Below are 22,482 nucleotides of genomic sequence, written 5' to 3' on the forward strand. Positions count from 1 at the left end.
TAGGAGTGTTGTCTGGCGTGCGTCACGTGTCGGCTCGATGAAGAAGCTGGGGTGACTGCCGTGGAAAGCGTTGGTTGTGGGACAGAATATGACGTTAGGTGTGGACGTGTGACAGTGGCAGCATAGTTGAGCGGCGGAGGTGTGACCCGCGACGGGTAGTCGACATAAGAGAGCGGTGCCTCGGAGATGCAAAGAGCGGTGGGTTGTCAACGTAGGAGAGCGCTGCTGTCACAGGAGCTGGCGGGCGAACGGGGGTAAGTGCGTCAGATATTTGAGCACGGATGGCTTGTTGCATAGCCGGATTCAGTGTTGGGGCAGGATCCTGGCTATAAGGGACCAGCGACAGCGGGCGGGCACTTTCTCGCGAATGAAATCCTTGTGCTTCTGAAGTACTAGAGCAGAAGGATCGGTATGACAGTGGCAGCTCCAATGGCCGAGACTGAGTCAGCCTGTGGGACGTTTTGACAGGCGATGCTACTTTGGCGGCGCAATTCGCCGAAACTCTAACACAGGTTGAGGAGTACGGCGATGCTGGTTGGAATCTTGGCCAGCAGCATTTGAAACGAGTCATCAATACACTTCAGAGTATGTTTGATGTTCTCGTCCTCCGCCATCGTAGGAATAATACGGCTGCAGACATCCGAGACATCCTCAATATAGCTGGGGAAAGTCTTGCCCGGTCGCTGTGCTCGCTGGCGTAGACGCTGTTCGGCGCGTAGCTTGCGGACAGCGGGGCGGCATGATATTTCGGCGAAATGCCTCTTGAATGCGGACCAACTCAAAATGTCAGATTCGTGATTCCTAAACCATAGGTTTGCAGCGGTAACAAGGTAAAATGTAACGTTATTCACTTAATCTGGTCGTCCCACCTTTTATGAGCGCTTACACGTTCGTAGGAGGACAGCCAGTCTTCGATGTCATGTTCGCCGGTCTCGCAAAAAATGGTCGGATGGCGCTCACGGTGAACGCCGGCGCAAGTAGCAAGGGCAGCCATCGGTACAGTCGGTGCGTAAGTGCGGTACAGCAGCGCGTGGCGGGTGGCATGGTTTGCAGTGTGATGTGAAGGCACCGGGGTAGATGTGACGGTAAAGGGGCGGTCTGGGAAAGGTGTGCGTCTCTACGAGCAGTCACGTGGTCGATTTACGCTTGTTGATAGACTTGTCGGGAAGGGGTATTTCAGGCGGACTTTACGTTAGTACGTGAGGTACTAACCATAAGTGACCCTATGGTTGCTATAGCCTCGTGATGAGGCGCTTACGGATGATGAGGCCGTCCGAAAAACTGCTAGTCCGAAGAGGAGTGACGTGCCAGCTGGGCGCTTGCTCAGGGGACGTCGTGCGCTTCTCCATTTCCGCTAAGACCTGCGTAGCGGAGGTCCAGAGCAAGTGGGCGTTGCGGCGACGGGAGGGTGGTGTGCCGATGAAAATACGGTGTGCTTGAGACGGAGATGAGCTCTCTGGTATAATTACGTAGGGTCGTCTTGAAATTGGTTACGATGCGCGATGCTGTAGTCGATGCGTACATGCGAGCTATAGAAGCCTCTTCGCCTTCTTCAGGATTAATACTGCGCATGGAGCTAGGTAGTGTCGTATCCAGATTCGAGCGCATGACCACGCCAATTGTCATGGGCGAGTGGGTCGGGTAGTCCACGGCGTCGACATAAGCCACGTGCGAAGCAGCCTCAGACCTATTGTCGAGTTGTTGCGCCTTTGCGTACGACGTGCTGTAATGTAGTCGGGATGCATCTTCTTCAGGAGCGGGGGAATTAGGAAAGTGTCGTGAATCTCCAGACGTATGCGGAGCTTGACTGCAGCCTGCATGAGGTTAGGAATGCTCAGCTTACTGAGGACTTGGCGTCTTGTCGCGGTGTGGAAGAATTTATTTTCTGAGCGTTACAGGGACTGTCTTTCACTCGAAACATGCCTTTGGATTGTTATGGGAATGCCAAGATTGTGTGCCGTATTGACGGAAGCAACAATGCTTGTACCCCATAAGCAAGGAACTATTTTTTTAATCCGGTAACATTAGGAACACCTATCCTCACAATTCCTCCCTCAACAAACATTGCTTTCGTCCTTGTATAAATAGTGTAGTGAATAAACATTCAAAACTTGGCAATTATCAGAACTCGCTCAGTCTCCCAAAAGATATTTTTTTGCGAAAGACTCATTCGTACTTAGTTTCCCCAAAATATACCCAGCCGAACACACTCGAGCAGACTCAGACTCCGCCAAAATACAACTTTACCGAACTTGCTCAGGCTCACACTGGCCAAATTGCTACTCAGCCAAGCTCACTGACTCAGACAGGGCAAAGTTCCACTCACTCAAGCTTGCTACTACTAACAAAATTATATTCAGCCGAGGTCACTCCCTGATTCAGGCTCACAAAAATACTACTCAGCCAAGCTTGCTGGGAATCAGACTCACTAAGATTCTACTCAGCCGTCCTCACACAAACACAGCCTCACGGGTCTGTCCAAGCGAAAGTAACCTGACTTTTGAGTAAGTTCCTCGACCTATGTAAAATTATGACATCAAGGCTCTCGCCTGCGTAGCGCACAAGCAATCGTTGCATAAGAGTGCGTGTTGCATCGGAAGAAAATAAGAATAATTGTATACATCGCAATTAATTTCATAACATTTCACTTACCATTGCACCAAAGTTCTGTCTCATGTCATTTTCAACACGTGCACTGGCCTCGCATAAAATATATAAAGTAGAAATTCGCATGCGTCCTGCAGTGTGTCCAACGTGTCGTCAAGGGGTGGAATGGGTGAACGCTCGAGAGTGTGATGGTGTTCGGTTTCCTGTAACGGATGCAGAAAATAATGACGACATCTTTAATTTTTGTAACGAAGACCATAGATTACCAAGGACTGTATGACGGCTAAATGATACTTGGCTGGAGAATTTTCGCTACATGCTCTTGGATAACTTTGCACCCTCATGGCGCAACACGTCTAAGATGGTAACCGACAGGTGCACAATGCTTTCTGTTGCCATGATACGCAACCCATGGTATGCACCCGCGCACAGCTTGGAAAACAGCAATGCACTGTCGATACTGCTGGTGCAAGGTCTCAACAAATTGCAGCTCGATGTAGAATAGCTGGGCCTAAATTAGAAATGTTCTTATGGCAGATGATGAGAACTAAAAGCAGTGTACGTCGTAAGGTCTTAGGCACACCTCAGGGTGCTGAAACTCTGATGCCTGGCCTACGCATTCCCCGACGTTTATAACGATTGAGTAACACTGGCAGCTGGCAACACCGAGAAGAGAGATGATGCTCTAAGGGGACACCTTTTCAAAGATTGCAGGGGATGAACCCCTAAAAATGTATGCCTCGATGATGGCGCTTACAAGTTAAGCCGGTACTCATGGGCCAGCTAGTGGTTCCGAAACACACGTCTATGGAATGATTACTTTTGCAGTGGCGGGCTGAACAACATCGAAACGAGATAAAAGCAAGCTTAGACCACTATGTGCAAAATTTTTGACATTTTTGACACTGTTGAAAAACCGTGGTGACCAAAAGCGGGGATGGTTACGGCTGTAACTGTCACAACCCTGCTGAGGAGGAGTTGATGGCACTAGACAGTGGGGCTGGGGGGTGTCACGAAGCTATCTGACTTCGTGTTAAAATAAGGAAAACGATGGCGTAAGTGTCATCGGCAGAAACGGAGTCGCTTGTACATGAATACTCGTACAAGGGTGGTATGTTTAGGGAAGAAAAAAGTTTCACCGAGTGTTAGAGTAATGGCACGGATACCGCAGGGAGACGGGCTTAAGCGCGGACGGCGATGGTCGACGATGGGATAGCACCAAGCTAGCAGTGAGCAAGCCATCTGCCGCCACGATGAAAGCTGACCATAGTAGAGCACCACTGCTGGACGTCGTTTCGCTGTTTGCCAGCCACAGTTTATACACAGTGGTGGGGACACTGCGTTGGCCTAGATTGGGCGCCCTTGCGATGTTCGCCCACTTCAAGCCATGGACTCCTGCTTGACGTCACATCCGTTGCTCCTCCGGACGACAAGCACGCTCATTTCTGCCGATGATACTTAATCCATTGTTTTGTTAAGGTTGTCACGAAAGCTTGGTGACAGGGGGAAAGGGTTATGGTGATGTCAACCTCTTTGCACCACGCGCAGCCCAGTACTGCATTGCAAATTGGGATGTCGACGAACATAAACTCCATTATAATACTACTCCCTGAGTGCTCAAAATGATTGAAGCGTGGCCGGCCTGACGAAGCATCGTGCCGCTGATAAAAAATTGACCGGCTTCTTGGTCAGGCATAAGCAAATGCAGCGCTTCGGCTAAGAGTAAGTGACTTATCATGGTAACACCGCCGCCCATGCCAACTAGTGCTCTTACTATTCCGCCAAGAACTGTGACCCATAAACATATATATCCCATCAGGCACCACTGCTGCATGAGGCGTTTGCACAGAAACAGTGAAAACGATGAAACGGCTGTTACTGCGCTTGACTTTTGGCGGGAAACTACGTTGTTTAGTGCTCCGTAGCCTGCTGTTCTTTCTTCCTTGCCAATGCTGGCAGAGGCCCATCATAAAACAGTTCCGTTGGTATGACTGGCTCTCTTTGAAATGCTTCTGAAGGAAGCAGGGATTGGTCAATTTCTTTTGTCGCACTCATGTACTGGGCCGTGAGTTCGAAGAACTCGGAAACTTGTAAGGATTGTAGTCGTTGTGAAGCTAAAGTTGAAGAACTGCTCTGATCCTTTACGAAGCTGAAGATCCGCGACTTCCTTGTTGGTGGTGGTGCGTAGCAGCAGAAATTTGAAGGGCGGACGCTATCTGCAAGGAATTATCATAGCCTCGCACACTCTTGAAGGCCATTTCGAACAGACGAGCCATTATATAGCAAGATCCGCAGTGGTGTCCAGAAAGGCGGTTCTTTGAAAAATGGCCTGAATTTGGGCTTCCAAATGAAGCAGATATAGCAGTTTCAGCTGCATAATGATGGCCGCTGGCTCCACATGCTGTACAATTCTCCAGTTTACTGCTGCGGATTATGGAAGTCAGCTTATATCAGTTAGTTTTTGGTGGCCGGAGCCATGGCCGTCGCCAAACAATTGGCCGAAAAACGTGCAATTATTCAGGCATTCAGGAGCAATGCTATGCAGGAGCTCAACCGCAGGAAACCACAACTTAAAAACAAGGCCTATCACTATCCTAACATCGTGCCAGGCATTGGGAGTGGCAGTTACATCCAAGTTCATATGTAACGCCATCCACGAGATGAAACCGTCGAACGATGTCAACTCTAGCTGGTCAATACGACGGTGCAAGAGCAGACATAGCCTGCTGCTGGGACTGAAAGTGCTCACTACTGTCTTCAGCCGTGAAATCAAGTTCGACGGCACGGCTAAGCAGGCTTGTCAACGCGAGTGAATACAGTGACTGTAGTGCCACTTAAAGGCAAGAAATATTGCTCGAAAGCCGTCCAGTTGGTGTGTGAAGTGCGTGCTGAAATGTTCACTGCCTGGTGAGCAGGTGTTAGCCCAGACGCGTCCTAGCATGCTGTCGTCGTAGCTGGCATGGAACCACTCCTGAAACCAGGAATATAATACTGAGAAATGTGGACACATAGAGGTTTTAAATAGACCCAAGACACAAAAAAGGGCATCATTCAGAACGTATTTAGGTGTCTCTAATGCAACCTCCAGTGGTCTTGTGGTTGCCAACAAAGAAACCAACATTCCCGCTATGCCAACTACTCAATTTTGCAGGCATGTGTTCCGCCTAAGTACTCAACACGACAAATCTACTGTAGCAATAAAATTATTATAGGCTAACGTACGATTCACAGTAATTACCGACTCATGAGGATTGGAAGATGGGCACCACTTATCCGCAATGGTTATTCGTGGTTCCAAATTTGGAGTTCTCTGTGGAAGCAATAACCAAAAAACGACATAGGTTTATGGTAGCTGCCCAACAAATGATGCTGTGTCAGAATATATGCGACACCCTAGATAAGCTCAACTACACGTAGATGGTCCTAGTTTGCCCGATTCATCCACATCTACGTTCGTTATCTCTCAATTACGTATATAAACAGCTTTTCAATTATCCCAAGCAACGTCTTCGACTGCAGCTGAAATCTGTGCCAACCTGTCTGCACTTCCGTTCCGAACATCAGCACAGGACGCACATAAATGGGTCATTTTCAGGGACTGACAAGCAGTACTTGTGTCCATTCTTAGATGCACTATCGATAAGTACACCGAGAGTGTACAAAATGGGTGTACACTTGTATACAATTATAGAGTGTACAAGTACACCGAGAGTGTACAAAAAGTCTCATCATATGGTTTTCTTTCAGTGTATACCAGGACACTCTAGTTACCTGGAAATTGTGCAGCTGATGCAGCAGCGTGACAGGCACATCAAGAGAACAACTACACTTCTTATAACTAGACCTGAAATACGTTGCATTTTGGGAGACGCGTCTGCACACCGTTCGATGAAATTTATCGAATATCGTTAGAAGGAACTGTTAATCCTTCACATGTTTATAACACTGATTCCGTTATCGAAATTCTCACGGCGGTAGAGCTCAACAGGCGTCTGAAAACATTTCAGCGTCTGAGACTGAGTAATGCGTGCATGAAAATATTTCTACTTGGCATTGGCCATGCTGAACACCCTCGCTGCAACTATGGCAATGCAGTTGAAAATTTTCAACATCCACATTTAGAATCCCACAATTACATTGCGGCATGTTGTCTCGATAATGTTTTTGACACAATTTGTTAGCTTATTATGTGTAATTTAATAATTATTTTTTGCTACTGTGATATCTAATAATATGCGGTATTTGTGATACTATGTGGCACGTGGTTCATTTTGCTATGCTATCACCATTGTTTAGAGCAGTAGCCGGTATTATATGTTCGTATAAACATCTCCTTATCCCTGTCAATAAATGATAAGAGGAATCGTGATCTCATGATCTTCACTCTCGACAGTCACACTTCAGTGAGTTATGAGGCCGAGCTACTTGGTGTATCATATCGTTAAACAGCGCGAAGCCAGACAAGCCACCAAAATATTCACCGACTATTACGGTACTCAGTAATGCGGAATTTGAGCGCAGCTGTCTACTCGTTTTCATTACGCGATATATTCGCTGGCGCAGACTATCTGTCTAGCGGCGCACGTTGCGAATGGAGGGAAATGCGATGAGACTGCCTTGCTAGTCTGGAGATCGCGAGAGCCAGTGCGTGGGTGACGCACGAGTCAGAGAAACCGCCGCCCACAGACCTCCCAGACGACGCGCGCTGGGCTGGCGCCATCTCGCAGCCATTGTCGCAGCACTGCGCCTTTGTTCTCAGGCTTTCGACGCATGCTCCTCTCCGCTTTTCCCCTCCCTCCTTTCATCCCCCGCTGCGTTCCGCATCACTTTCATCTTGTAGCTGTGCTCGTTCGCTCAGTTACACCGAGCTACGACACCGAGGTCTGCCGATGCTCGCCGCAGGGACGGACACCTAAGAGCTGCGCTTTAAAAAGAAAGCCGAAGGCAATCGTTGATGGCGAGCATTTGTCTTCGTCTCTCACTTTGATATAAAATGAATTGGCAATGTCAAAAGGCTGCATATATCCATTTATCTTTCATTTGCCTCGAACCTTTGTCAGTGTTTGTTCTTTATCGGTTGAATTGTAGCTTTCACTAGTTGTGATCTTTGCTGATTTTATGAGCTCACGGCGGTTTTAACTTAGAATTCCGCGCACGGGCATAAGCAAAAACACAAGCTAAAGCCGGCACATGATAACACCGTGTGAAGAACAGCGTGATAAGACACGAATGAAAAAAGGAGACGAAAATTCTCTCGTGATGGAACCACACCAACTGGTCGCGTGTGTGCGCGAGCTTACCGCAGCTTTCCTCCTCCTTTCTTCCCTCTATCTCATCTTTATATTCCCCTTTTCCGTCCCCCAGAGTAGAGTAGCCAACCAGATGCATTTCTGGTTAACATCCCTGCCTCCTCTCATTATTTCCTGCTCCTCCTCCCCCGCAGGGGCGTCTGCGTCAGCAGGCGTTTGGTGTGTTGCGACACCACGGACCCGAGCACACGAGGGTTGGACCCTCCCGCGTGTAGTCGTGCGCGGCTTAACCGTGTCCGGCGAAAGGGGGATCCTGGAGGTTGAGCCGATGCTGGGTGATCGGACCTTTAAGGCGCCCCGGCGGAGGCAACACACCTCTTTGGCCTCTGCTTCACGTAGACGGCACCCCCGGACTGACCCACCCGGGGGAAATCGGTAGTCGCCTCTTCCTATCTCTCTCTCCTCAAACCTTCGTCTTTATCTCTCACTTTTTTACCTTTCCTGTCTTCTTCTCTCTTCCATTTACTTCCTTTCTCTACGGCGGCAAGGGTTAACCTTGTGTGGATATCCTACCTTGGGTACACCATATTTGGTTATAGTGATGGCGTACGGCTGGCGTCGTGCAGGCTTGGACACAAGCCCTGCCGCGTCCCCTCGTTGGGCTCCGTGGTGGGCGGTCGGCGCTGTTGCCGAACACACACACTTTCCTATGGCAGTTCAAATCTCTGTTGTCCATGATCGGCGTCTCAAAAGATGCCGCACCGAAGTACCGTTTCAATTCTCCTTTCGAAGCAACGCTCCATCCTTCCCCAAATACTATGTAGTCCACAGTGAAAGTAACACGCCTATTAGAAAGCTTTCTCCATTCCTGGTCGCCAAATGCCTGAAAGATAAAATCGGACAGACATACAAAGCCTCCAAAATGTCTAGCGGGGACCTCCTCCTAGAATTGAATAGTAAAGATCAAGCAGATAAGCTGTCTGAACTTACCAGTATTGGCGAGGCGACAGTGACTGTTTCAGCCCACAGAACACTCAATACAAGTAGGGGAGTAATATCTGAAAAAGATTTTATTGGATTAAGCGACGAGGAACTGCTGGAAGGTTTCCAGGAACAAAATGTTACCAAGGTACAGAGAATAGTAATCCGCAGAAACGATCAAGAAATCCCCACCAAACACGTTATACTCACCTTCGGAACAAGCGTAATGCCTACCTCGCTCGATGCAGGTTATGTTAAAGTCAATGTAAGACCATATATTCCAAACCCCAGACGATGTTTCAAGTGCCAAAGGTTTGGACACGCTTCACATGCATGTCGAGGACAAACAACTTGCGCTAAATGCAGCTCCAACGAACGCCAATCTGAGAATTGCACTTCTTCCCCACATTGTGTTAACTGCAAGGGAGATCACCCAGCTTATTCACGGTCCTGCCCTTGCTGGAAAAAAGAAAAAGAAGTCATTGCTCTAACTGTAAAAGAAAAATTTCGTTCTTTGAAGCCCGAAAGCGGCTTTCGTATCTTCCGCGAAGAAGTTATGCCGAAGTGACGCAGGCGGGGGCAGCGTCACAGAGGCCTCCGGAGTCCTCCGAGCCCACGCGCAGTGGTGCCGCAGTGACTCCTCCCGCCCCCGTGGTGGAAGCAGTCAGTACTGCTCCACCCTCTTCGACGGCCCTGCAGACACCAGCCCCGCAGGGCCCTAAGATCAAGCGAACCCCAAGGCCCGAGACACGTGTCTCGGCGCCTAACTCTCGATCCTCCAGCGCCTCAGAGAGAGCGATGGAGGTCGACGCGAAAACCCCGGTGTCATTGAAACCGAAGGACAAGCGCTCTCCTGAGTGCGGTAAGAGGGACAAGATCCCAATAACCACCCAAAATAAGAAAGCGATAACCTGAAGGTTATCGCTCATTTGTATTAGCCTTTTTATCCATGTCACCTATAATCCCACCTCTTAGTTTTTCGTAGTGCCAGTTTTACCTTTCAATTTCAAGATGGCTTTTATTATTCATTGGAATTGTAGAGGGCTTTTACACAACTTAGGTGACATCAAAGACTTGTTAAGTAAATTCTCGCCTGTGGCCTTGTGCTTACAAGAAACTAACTTAGGCGAAAAGCACAAAAATATTTTAAAAGGCTTCACTGTTGTGCGGCGCGATCGTACTCAGGCGAACCGGCTTTCGGGTGGTGTAGCTATAGTCCTACAGAGTGGCATTGCAGCTAGAGAAGTTGCCATTAATACTCACTTAGAAGGCGTTTCAGTCACGGTTTTAGCACATAAAACCACTACCATTTGTTCAATGCACATACCACCACATTCACATTTTACTGTAAGAGATCTGGAGTTAGTTTTAAACCAGCTACCTAAACCTTTTTTAATAGCAGGTGCTTTTAACGCTCATAACATATTATGGGGTAGCAAAACAACTGACACCAGGGGACAAACACTTGAAGATTTTATCCTGACTAACGAAATAAGCCTTTTAAACACTGGTTCGGCAACGTACCGCTCCCCAAGCACAGGAGCTATGAGCTGTCTTGATCTGGCGCTGTGCACTCCATCTCTGTTGATAGATTTTAAATGGAGTGTTATTAACAATCCTTATGGTAGCGATCATATGCCCGGCATTATTGAAAGAACACCTCCTTTCCCTACAGTACCATTAAGATCACCCCATTGGAAACTCCATCTAGCAGACTGGCCTCTCTTCAGCGAGAACGCCAGTCTCGATGACATATCAGATGATCAAACAATAGACGAAATGAATGAAAAGATTATTGCCTCCATACTTGCTGCAGCAGAACAGACGATCCCGCAATCCTCCGGTTTCTTAAGGAAAAAACTAAAACCCTGGTGGACGAGTGAATGTACACAAACTAAAAAAGCACAAAACAAAGCGTGGGGTATCTTTCGGCGATACCCAACACAAGATAACCTCCTGTATTTCAAAAAAGCAAAGGCGAAAGCCAGGCACTCGCGTAGGCAAGCCGAACGACAGTCATGGCAAGCATATGTATCCTCCATCAACAGCTCAATAACATCCAAAAGAATGTGCGATCAGCTTCGTAAATTTAGAAGCCAGTACGCTCCTTATACAATCCCCATACTCTCACCTCAAGGTACACAGACGAATTTAAAAGAACAAGCAGACATATTAGGGCAGCATTTCCATAACATATCAAGCTCACTAAACTACTCCACTGAATTTCAAACGTACAAACAATCAGCAGAAAAACAAAAGCTTCCGACAGCAGGAAGTCCCGAGAAACCATATAATGCCCCCCTAACACTTTCCGAAATAAACAGAGTACTCACTACTGGGAAAAAAACAGCGGCAGGTCCAGACAGAATACATTACACAATGCTCGCACATCTATCTTCAAAAGCAGTTAAGACATTGCTCCGCTTTTTTAACATAATCTGGGAAACACGAAAAATGCCGAATGTGTGGAAAAAAGCCATTATAATCCCTTTCTTGAAAGCTGGAAAGCATCCTACAACAGCTACCAGCTACCGACCTATAGCACTCACAAGCTGTCTCGCCAAGTCATATGAATCCATTATAAACATCAGATTGACGTACGTCCTCGAAACTGAGAACCTGCTCGATAATCATCAGTGTGGGTACAAGAAAGGCTGCTCCACAACAGATCATCTAGTTCGGTTAGAACACGAGACACGTGCAGCCTTTCTACAAAAGCAATATTGTCTCATAGTGTTCTTTGATCTCGAAAAAGCGTATGACACAACATGGAGGTTCGGTATTTTAAGGGATTTAGCGGATTTAGGGATCCGCGGCAGATTGCTTAAATGTCTAGCTGATTACATGTCCGATCGAACATTCCAGGTGCGTTTAGGAACGGTGCTGTCAAGCGTATTTATTCAGGAAAACGGAGTACCTCAGGGATGCGTATTGAGCACAACACTGTTTGCGGTAAAAATGAACTCGCTCAATAATGTAATTCCATCTTCTATAATGCATTCACTATATGTGGATGATCTTCAAATTGCATGTCGTGCATCGAACATGGCAACCTGCGAATGACAAATTCAAATTACACTAAACAAACTCACGCAGTGGGCATCTGAAAACGGCTTTCGCTTCTCAAGCGAAAAAACGATTAGTGTTGTCTTCACACAAAAAAGAGGCCTACAACCAGATCCCATCCTTAAACTACAGGATGCCACACTACCCGTGAAACAAGAACACAAGTTTCTGGGTGTTCTGTTTGATAAAAAGTTGAACTTTCTCGCACACATCAATAGTATTAAAATCAAAGCGAACAATGCACTTAACATTCTAAAAATCCTCTCCCGGAAACGGTGGGGCTCTGACCGTAAATGCCTGCTACACATCTACCGCACTTTGGTGCGTAGCATATTAGACTATGGTAGCATTACATATGGTTCAGCCAGACTATCTTACGTCCGACGACTTGATCCTGTCCACAACTTAGGACTACGACTAGCATGCGGTGCTTACAGAACATCACCTATACAGAGCTTACATGTTGAATGTAATGAACTTCCTTTACAACATCGCAGAGCGCTACTAACGTTTTCCTACATACTCAGAATCCGATCCTCACCACAACACACATGCTACAACATCGTCACAAAGTGCAGCTCACGCTTACATTACACAAATAAACCAAACATGATTAGGCCGCTTATCTTGCGATACGAGGAATACTGTCGGGAATATGACATCCCTCGGGAAGTCTTCCAGGTTGCCAGAAAGCCAGAACGTTTACCCCCGTGGTGTGATTTCACAGCGTTATGTGATTGGACACTAACACATCTAAAGAAAAGAGACACACCACATCAACACATTATACAAGAATTCCGCTCTCTTCAAGACAAGTACATAAACTACATAGAATTTTATACTGATGGCTCTAAAACGGAAAAACACGTGGGTGTAGGGGCTGTAACAGAAAATTGGGAAACATGTATTCGATTACCTCAACATGCCTCTGTCTGCACAGCCGAAGTGTACGCGATATGGACGGTAGTTCAAAAGATCATTGCTGATAAACTTGAAAACACTGTCATATACACAGATTCATTAAGTGTACTGAAGGCTCTACACATGAAATCCCAAAGTGAACCCTTGCTAGGCGATATTTTGAATGCATTAACGTCAAACAAATATGGCAGATCAATTAAGTTATGCTGGGTACCAAGCCATGTTGGAATATTGGGTAACGAAGCGGTGGATAGATGCGCATCAATGGCAGCGTACAAAAACATTCAAAATACAGCACTTCCATATAAAGACAGTGTCAATGCGATTCGGAAGGCCTTGACGTCAAAATGGCAACGCGATTGGGACACTTGTTTAAGCAACAAGCTTCATCTAATTAAACCTGTCATTGGAGAGTGGAAATCATGCAGTCACCAGCAACGATTCTGCGAGGTGATCTTGTGGCGACTTCGAATTAGACACACACATCTGACGCACAATTTCCTTCTCCGAAACGAAAACCCGCCAACTTGCGAAAAATGTAATGAAGCTCTTACAGTCATGCACATCTTAATAACATGTCCACACATCGATACACTAAGACGGAGGTTTTTACACAGGCTGTATAAATTGCGCATCCCATTACACCCTACCCTATTACTAGCAGATGACCCCCTAGTGCCATTTCCTAACCTCTTCGACTTTTTAGAAAAAACTGGCTATTTACACCAGCTATAATGTAATGCAGGGTTACCTGCCCTAACGGTCCTCTTATTTTGTATTGTGACTGGCGCAGCATGGCCTTAGTTGCCTTTGTGCCACTAAACCCAAACTAACTAACTAACCTGCTCCTCCTCCAGTCCTGAAGCAGTACAATATAGCTGTTGCTCACGGTAGCACTAAATGATTAGAAACCATGTGCCGCCTCTCTTTACGCAGACTGGTTTCTAGGGAACCTGCTCGTAATCTTCACGGTAACGACAATCCTGCTTTTCCAGACCTGTCCGGCGATCACGGACTTTTTCGAGGTTAGTACTGCATGTGGGAACACTATATTTAGCATGGAGTGAGGGTATTTTCGTAGCTCAAACGCAAGCCTTTTGTATGTGTTCTTCTATAGCAGGTGTACTCGAAATTTGTTCCGTGCAACCAAGTAGTTCCTCTAACAGCATTTTAGGGTCCCGCGAGCATCCATGCCGAAGCCGACCGCATCCGCTCAGCCATAAACTTTTACGCTACAGTTTGAATTTAACAAAAGTACTCAATGCCACATCAGCACTTCGGTAATTCTTGCGAGAAAGACCATCGTGGCAGACTCGTTGCTGTGTGATTTGCAGGCCTACAGTGTTCACGCTGGACGCGTTTCTCATGCTCGCGAGGTAATCTTAACGAGATAGATTCCTATCTTCTGCAACCTAAAAGCTATTTACACATCTAGCGACTTGCGGATTCGTTGTCGACGTATTACGAACGCCCGTCGGTGTATTCAAATACATTACTTCAATTGGGTTTCAAGTGTAAGTGCGTCGACTGCAGAACAACTGCATCTAATAATATATCCAGAAATAACCAGCCATAACAATACCATGTTTTTACAAAATGAGTTAGATAAAATAGAAAACTGGTGCACAATATCACATGTGCAAATAGACACAAGATATCGTTCACATGCATTTCACGAAGACGCACATGCGAGCAACAACATATGAAGTAAGTGGTTCTTCATTGCAAACTGTTTCTTGACATGTGTACTTAAGGGTATTTAGCACAGGCATGCTTGATTCATTACAGCGAGGGCATGCGAAGTGTTATTTTTTTCGTCAAAACACGAACCCATTCCCTCAGCCAGCCTTAGATCTCCTGCGCACAAAACAATGAGTGCACTGTAAGAGACCCACCTACAAACACCGGGCGGGAGAAAATTGAGAGTCCGGAGTATGGCAGCACGGTATGTAATCAGTATTAGTATTAATATAAATATTAGTATTACCGCTTAAATGCAAGCGTAAAGATAGAATCTTCGAGAAAAAAGATGAACTTTAGGCCTGAAGCTTTTTCATGTCATATGTAATGCCCAGACGAGAAACAAACCGCAATAAATACATTTCCCAGCCGCTATATGTATCCAGACTAACAGATAATGATCTCAAGGTCAGGGATTATAATTTCAGAACAACTCGTTTCGAAGACATAGTTTCCCCAAAACCTTTTCTGAATGAAATTGACTGCCTGCTACAGTTGTTAGCTTTTTTGATAACGAAGCTGTTGCACCTCCTCTTTAAGTTAAATTTTCATTATTTCGAACTTCGACTGCCGTTGATGCAATATCTTGCAATATGTGTAGAGATCACTGTCTAAATTTGAATCGTATGCTTGTGCCAGTGCATGATGCCATTGTCGCTTTACCTAAGCTCTAACCTAGAGGGCAATGATCTGCGAAAGTAAAGACGCCTTAGTTTGGTTTAAACAGGTGTCTACCTGTGTTACAATGACCGACACGCCTGCTACCACTTTTGCTATGCAAGTGTGGGCACAATGTTGCAAGCATCAAACAACGTGTGTCTCCGTCGTCCTGCTTGTCATATTGAGCTGCACCTCGAATTAATGGAGTTACAAGTTGCCCACTAGTCCCTTATATTAAAAATCACCTGGGGAAAGTGCATTCGAAATTTCAATTGTATATATCCCTTGACATTTCCACAATTATTGTAACGACTGCATTTTTAGTGTATCCCACTTCGCGTCTTCTCTGTAGCCCCAGGGCGGCACTGCACGCCTAAATCAGCCAGTTGAGAATGTGAGACGATAGGTTTCACCAGGAAGAAATATTTACTATAGAATGGCTTTGCTCTAGCTAACCGAATTTCGGCTTTATTTTGATAATTCACCCATAACGTATTAATTTCATCATTTACGCGCGATCCTTGTTCAATCGCAAGATAAAACACCTTTTAGGAGTCCATGGCGCAAAGTGTATTTGTAATCCTAAGGACACTGCTTGCATACGACACTGTGATCGCGTAATTCATGCAATTGTTTTAATGTGGTGCTTTCTGCAACTTTTTAGCGCGTGTCGTACACTATTACCTAATTACAGAGATGTCACAATTTAATATTTTGCAGCTGGTGGAATGGCAGCCCAATGAAAAGCTTCGCCTGCGCCTCTCAATCCTGCTCGTGTCCTTAGTCCATTGGGCTCTGGCGCACCTTGTGCAAGTATGGCCGCTTCTTTTTTTTTTCAATTTGAAGACAGTATGTGCTAGGATATTCGCACATGAAAGAGCGTGCCACAATACATGCTGCGCTGCTAATTTGGAAGCTTTAGTGATGTCAACTAAACATAAAATAAAAATATATATGCACATACTAAATTTTGCTATACTACACAATATTTCTTGAAAACGATACAAACTCTAACGTGCTGACTTAGCTGCTCAAGCTGATACTGAAACACTATTCCACAATCAAGATTACTCGTATCGATTAACTAGAACTCTTTGGGGTATTATTCTTAGAGCAAGTAATCAGAGTGAGATCATTATTAGGTAATTTTGATATCTGTGAGATTTTGGGGTTATTGTGAGGACGTTAATACAGAAGTCAACGCATGGGGTTGAATATTATTATTCAGTAGACCAAGATGATGTTCAATAGCCTGGCAAGGGAACAAGAGTCCAACATCGCCACTTAGCGTCTAGAGTCTCAGAAGGAGTACGTTTACCTGGTTCAATTACTCACAGGGGATCATGAGAAGAAAATTTACCGACGAATAAAAATCGGTTGGAGGGCATACGGCAGGCATTGCCAGGTCCTGGCTGGGAGCTTACGACTACCATTGAAAAAAGGTGTACAATGTCTGCATTCTACCACTGCTCACATATGGGGAAGAAACTTGGAGCTTGACAAAGGAGCTCGAGAACAAGTTGAAGACCGCGCAAAGAGCGATGGAACAAAAAATATTAGGCCCAACGTTAAAACAGGAAGAGAGAAGTGTGGATCAGAGAACAAACGGGTGTAGCCGATATTCTAACTCTCATTAAGAGAAAAAAGTGGAGCTGGGCAAGCCATGAAATGCGTTGGATGGATAACCGATGGACCATTAGCGTTACAGAATGTGTGACACGAGAAGGGGGCGCAGTCGAGGACGGCAGAAGACTAGGTGGGTTGATGTAATAAAAAAATTGCTGGCGCAAGTTGGAATCGGCTGGCGCAGGACGGGCAATTATAGATCGCCGGGAGAGACCTTCGTCCTGCAGTGGACATGACCAGGCTGATGATGGTGATGATGAATTGTGGTATATATGAAAAAATATAAGATATTTGTCCCGATCGCCGTCATCTATGACACTCTGTCCACAACGAAAGTGGGTAATCCTGTAGTAAGACTAAAACAATCATATAGTTGTTATTTTTCCAGATATATTCATGTCTTTTTTTCACTGTTGAACAGGAATCTTTGTGGCATTTCAGCTGCTATATGCGGGTGCACTCTACGGCTCCACGCCAAACTTCAAAGTTCCGCTGGCAAACAGAAGTTAACTTCTCCTTCATAGTACCCTCTTAAATTAACAATAGAGGGAAGGAACTGGTATTAACAGTTGTGTTACGCTCTTTCAACTTGCTGTTTATAAGTAGCCGTGAAAGACAATCATCTGCTTCTTTCCACGCTTTAGGAGAAATACATCAGGCACGTAGACATCCTTCGTTTATTCCGAGTACATTTTCCGTCTTCTTAGTCATGCGAGCAGACAGTGAGCCCGTTCAGTATAAATGGGTAATTGATTATTTATTTCGTTTTTTAATTTTTTTACGCATTGATAATTATTTAGTTATTTATTTGTTGATTTCCTACCTTCCTCCCACTTCCGTACAGGTCGTTTACAACGTAAAACTGCTGGTAATCGCAGGTACAAGGGGTAATAAAAATTATCAGTATTATATTATTAAGGACATTAGGTGAAATATCGTTCCATTCTCTTTTGGAACTTTTCGTTCTAATATGTCATCACAGGTACGCTAACCGGGCACTCGCAAAAGGTCTTGCAAAAATGAAATTTACCACATCGTCATAATTACCTACAGTTTCGCATCTGAGAGTGGCAGGCAGGTTACAGTTTTCAATAGTCTTACTAAACACAGTTTTCGGTTTTGAACCCTATCAACATGGCCAAGAAGAAGTTTAAGCTATTAGCCCCAGGAACGACCTACAGGGGCGCTGCGAACTCCGCTCGCGTGACTTTAGGGCACGCTTGCCTCGCGCCTGTCGTCTGCTGCAGTTCGGGCGGCGTCCGGGTGTCGTCTGTGGTGTTTTCGTTTGTTCACTCTTGTTCCCTCTGCTGGTATACTTATGGCGGTCATCTCAAATATATTTTTACGATATCTTCGTTCGTGAAAATTAATTCAAAGAGCTTATTTCATAGACGACAATATATTTCTCAAAAGCAACGTCACGTGCCAGCTGAAGGGGCTCGGACCAGCCTACTGCGGGTTTTAATGCGGGCATCTACGCTCTCTAGTGGTAGCTCACGTGAATAATAAAGGCATAAACACAAAAACATGGCACATAACAATCCAGTTAAGATATCATACTTGCCGTGATGCAACAAGCATCTCAGAAAGGCTAGCGATCTATGACTTCTACAACGTTTACCTTGAATTTAACCCGCTAAAACTTGCTTGCTAACGAAGTTCAGGGTATAATGACGAATGTTTGAATTTCTTCACAGTATCGCTCGGCAGTAACACGAGGACTTATGAGGTTGTCGGTGTTCTTGTTTATTAACTGCAAGCGCAATGACGCAGCTTACATTCTACCAGCACCACTTGCTTCCGGAACTGCTTCTCAAAATTTGTCGTTCTTCACAAGGTAGCTTTAGGTGGCGGCAATTCGAAGTAAAGTTAAATGACGCTTACAGCTACCTACAGTATGCGGATATAAATTTATCAATATATATTTCATTTCCGGTGCTACACGTTGAACTCATTTGAGCAATTTGCTCACTCTTGTTGCTTGAGCAACAGACATGACGAATCTGTTTGGCGAACTAACACAGGCTGCTCGGCACAATTTTTTTAGGGAAATCTGCCTTTTGGACCGTTTGGCTACAGCCAGAAAATAGCCGAAGCCTCATTTATTAGTAGTAGTATGGGACATTCCGCGGTGTGGGCCAAAAATCAAGCGAATTCATGTGAGACTCGTGGGGTCTTTCTATGAGACTGGTATGCGAGGTCCTCTTTGATATACTGAGGAAGGGAATAGTGTTCAATTTTGAATAATTAAACAACGCAGGCTCGAGAGCTGATGAGGCAGAAAGTACATGTTTGAATTTTCATTCACAAGGCAGCCTATGGTGTGCTGTAGCACCTTCAGTATACTTTTGGCATTGCAGTTGGCGCCGTAAAATTGCATCAGAGTTTCAACTCGAAGTTGTAGTGACCTGATGGGGTTTCGCCAACCATGCGCGCCTCCCCATATAGTGATAGTCGATTGCTTCCATTGCGTGTGGGCCGCAGTATGCCATATCTTCGACAGACGCTACTGAGGGCCACTATGAAAGCCACCTAGATACGATATACATAGCGCTAATTGATCAGCTCTCGATCTTAATCACGAAACTTTTCTTTCGGGTGATTGCTTTTATGGTATCCATGAAGCATATGACCCGCGTGACCCGCCGCCATGAGCAATGAGTTTCTGGTTGCATGTTTCAGAGAACGGCGAATATATAGTAGCAAACTTTTTAATACAAAACGCGCCAAACTCTTCCTTTTACGCATTAATAAAGTGGCCGTATTTGTTTATTGGCCGTATAAAGTGTTGCTATTTGATTAGAACAACCCAGCAGAATAATAAGAATCATGATGAAAGCTTCGCTGGGCAGTGTCCTTCGAACAAAGGTTCGTAATGTCGACACCAAATACCAGGATTTTTCTTCCATGTAGAATGAAATTTTCCTCATAGCTAAGTACTAAGAGAATGTGAAGTATTTAGCCGAGCCTCATACAAACATTCGCGTGTTGAATTTGCATGTATTCTTTGTATGCAAAATTTATGGACAGACAGTGCATATATGCATTGCAAAACCCCTTGAACGCTACCTAGCTTGCGATATCCAAGCCGCAAATGTTTTCGACTTCCGCGGTTTTGAAGATGGAACTGAGGTTCAGGCCTGGGGGCCAAAAGCAGCCGACATCTCTTTCAATAGATGCGGCTCCCGCACGAGACGTTAATTTGAGGGATCGCCAGCCGTTTGTAAGAGTGGGCGCGAGATAGAAAATAGAAAGTCTGCCCGACGTACCTTCAGAGGCAAAGTTCTGATTGGTGTTGCAGAAGTCGCGGGGTGCGGTAGTGCTGAACTTAGCGTCACAAGTTGGCAGCTAGACGTAATTATATTTATTCAATCGTGTTTTTACTAACTCTAACCTCGTATCATCATTTCGCATCATTTGCGGCGCCTCCAGGACCCCAAAGCGGCAACGGGGCCACCACAGCTAGAACCCGGACTGGTCCGTACGTTGGGGCTCGCCGAGGCCTGCGCATGCCAGGGAGCGTTCGCATCAAAAATTGGCTGTCCGCTTTGCATCCCTGGCACGCGCAGAACTCGGCGAGCCCCAACCCACGGGTCACCCTGGTTCCCGCTTTGATCCCCTCGCTAACCCTTGGGTGGCCTGGAGACTCGGTGCCGCCTGCCTTTATTATAACCTCACGTGCTCTCCTGAGACCCCGTTTGCCGGTTATATGTGCCCTCCTACAGCAGTGATATCGTCGCGACGAAGACAGCTACCCCCGGCTTATACAACACCAGTCAGAACCTCGCCCCTTCTGACACAGCTATCAGCATATGGGGTGTCCGTGCCCACTGCCTCACCGCGCGGGCAGCCAGCGGCGGAGCGTAAACAAACTCGACCCCACTCGGCAATGCTGGCATGTCTAGGGAACAAACGCGCACCACACGCGCTAATAGATTTAGTGATTTACGTGCGTCCGGCTCTCCCACGAGCAGCCTTCTAGTAACTGATTCGGAAGAGTAGAAGAAAACACCCGTGTGCCCAAGCACTACATCCAATTACGTGCCCTGATCCATAGATCTGAGCTCAAGCGCCTGCTGGCGGTTCACTACTGCATTGCAGTGTTTCGACAATCGTAAGTTTGTCTTTCGTTCGCGAATTCGGGCCATTCTTTCTTCAAGTTGAAGCTTTGAAATTATTTTGGATAAAAAATATTATACGGCAAATGGACAACGAAACCAACTGCTGGCAATTATTGTAGCTAAAAACAAGTTGTAAACCTGAGTTTAAAACAGCGCCTTAGTTCTTTTCACTGAGGTACTCACCTAAAGAACTCTGAGTTTCAAAAGCATAGTAGCTGACAACGATTGCTCTTGCATAAGTACTGGGGTAAATTTGCTCTAAATAACAAGCACGTTCATCTCTTCTACATGCTTTAGCATTATCGCAGTAATTTATCTCAACAATTAGGCATAACAAATAAACCATCATGTAACACATGATGGTTTATTTGTTATTTGTTATGTAATAAGTCGAGAAAGTGATCCTGTTAATTTTTTTCTCTTCGTTTCTCAGATGTACATCGTGAAGAGCACCGTTCTCAAGAACCTTTACAACCGTCTCTTTCCCGAAAGCGCCCTCAAGTCTCGCTACGAACAGGTGGAAGAGATGGTGAGAGAAGAACCAGACTGGCTTCTGTCGAACGCAACGATGGTCGCACAGATCACAAATTTCGACATATTCTAGGCCGAACCACGAGTAAAGCCTGCGTGTAACTGATTGCGGTGCCCAACACCTTGCAGCAAGATATTTATAATGTGACACCCCAGGGCAACCGAGGACAGACATTCCATCGAACGAGACACAAGAATGAAGCAGCGTTTGCTGTGAAGACATTAAACATGCACGGTCATGTGGCTGCGTTTGCTGAAACTAAACTTATTTTTCTTCTTTTGTTGCTATGTTCGCGCACTGTGGACGAGTACTCCTGGTACGACATTACGTTCGTATCCGTCGGTATTGCCCTGGGGACGTTGTAGTGCCACCACATCCTACATTCCTGAACCATGAGTGTCAGCAGTGAAGCAACAGTGAAATAAATCTGTCATTGCAAAGAACTGCACCAAAGTGTGATTTCAGGACCACGAAAAAAATAAAAATGAGTTTCAACACTCCTTGCCAGCATCTCACTTTGGCTCGTACTCGAGCTTGTTTTCGAGAATTTGGGGCCTTGTGTGGTTAGTTTCTTTTTTTATGTTGTAGTATACACCGCCCATCAAAGCAGTCTGCCCTCGATCGAATCCTGTAAAAGGCTGAGAGTTAAAAATGTGCGTCGAAGTGGAATCTTTTAATATTAAAGAACTACGGGTATTTTCGGCACTTACGAGTGGAGACAAAAAACAAACCTAGCTGTTATTTCTATGCCTGTCATGGGCATACTTCCATTTCTCGCCACTAGGTGTGGCTAACTATCGCCATCAGCTATCAGTGCTATGACAGAGGCCTTCGCAAGCGCAAGTATTTTTACCCATTGCCTTGCTTTGAATAGGGTACACACAATACGTCTCCGAGACCATCATGTGCGATCGTGAGGAGCAGCAGCTAAGCATCATATTTTTTTTTTCTTTTGAGAAATAGGTTCACGGAAAGTCAT

At 45.7% G+C, this 22,482-nt stretch overlaps 1 protein-coding gene across 2 annotated transcripts in view; it reads left to right on the forward strand.

Annotated features, from left to right (window-relative positions):
* The window catches only part of LOC139055903 (polyamine-transporting ATPase 13A3-like), a 220,057-nt gene extending 198,054 nt beyond the window's left edge, over positions 1–22,003 (forward strand). For both annotated transcript variants that reach the window (XM_070533538.1, XM_070533537.1), the window contains exons 29-31: positions 13,761–13,849; positions 15,945–16,037; positions 21,405–22,003. In XM_070533538.1, the coding sequence (XP_070389639.1) occupies positions 13,761–13,849; positions 15,945–16,037; positions 21,405–21,575 (353 nt within the window). In that variant the 3' untranslated portion in view covers positions 21,576–22,003. The remainder of the gene's footprint in view (positions 1–13,760; positions 13,850–15,944; positions 16,038–21,404) is intronic.
* The last annotated feature ends 479 nt before the right edge of the window (positions 22,004–22,482 follow it).

The sequence above is a fragment of the Dermacentor albipictus genome, chromosome 2 (assembly GCF_038994185.2).
Source record: "Dermacentor albipictus isolate Rhodes 1998 colony chromosome 2, USDA_Dalb.pri_finalv2, whole genome shotgun sequence".
NCBI classification, from domain to species: Eukaryota; Metazoa; Arthropoda; class Arachnida; order Ixodida; family Ixodidae; genus Dermacentor; species Dermacentor albipictus.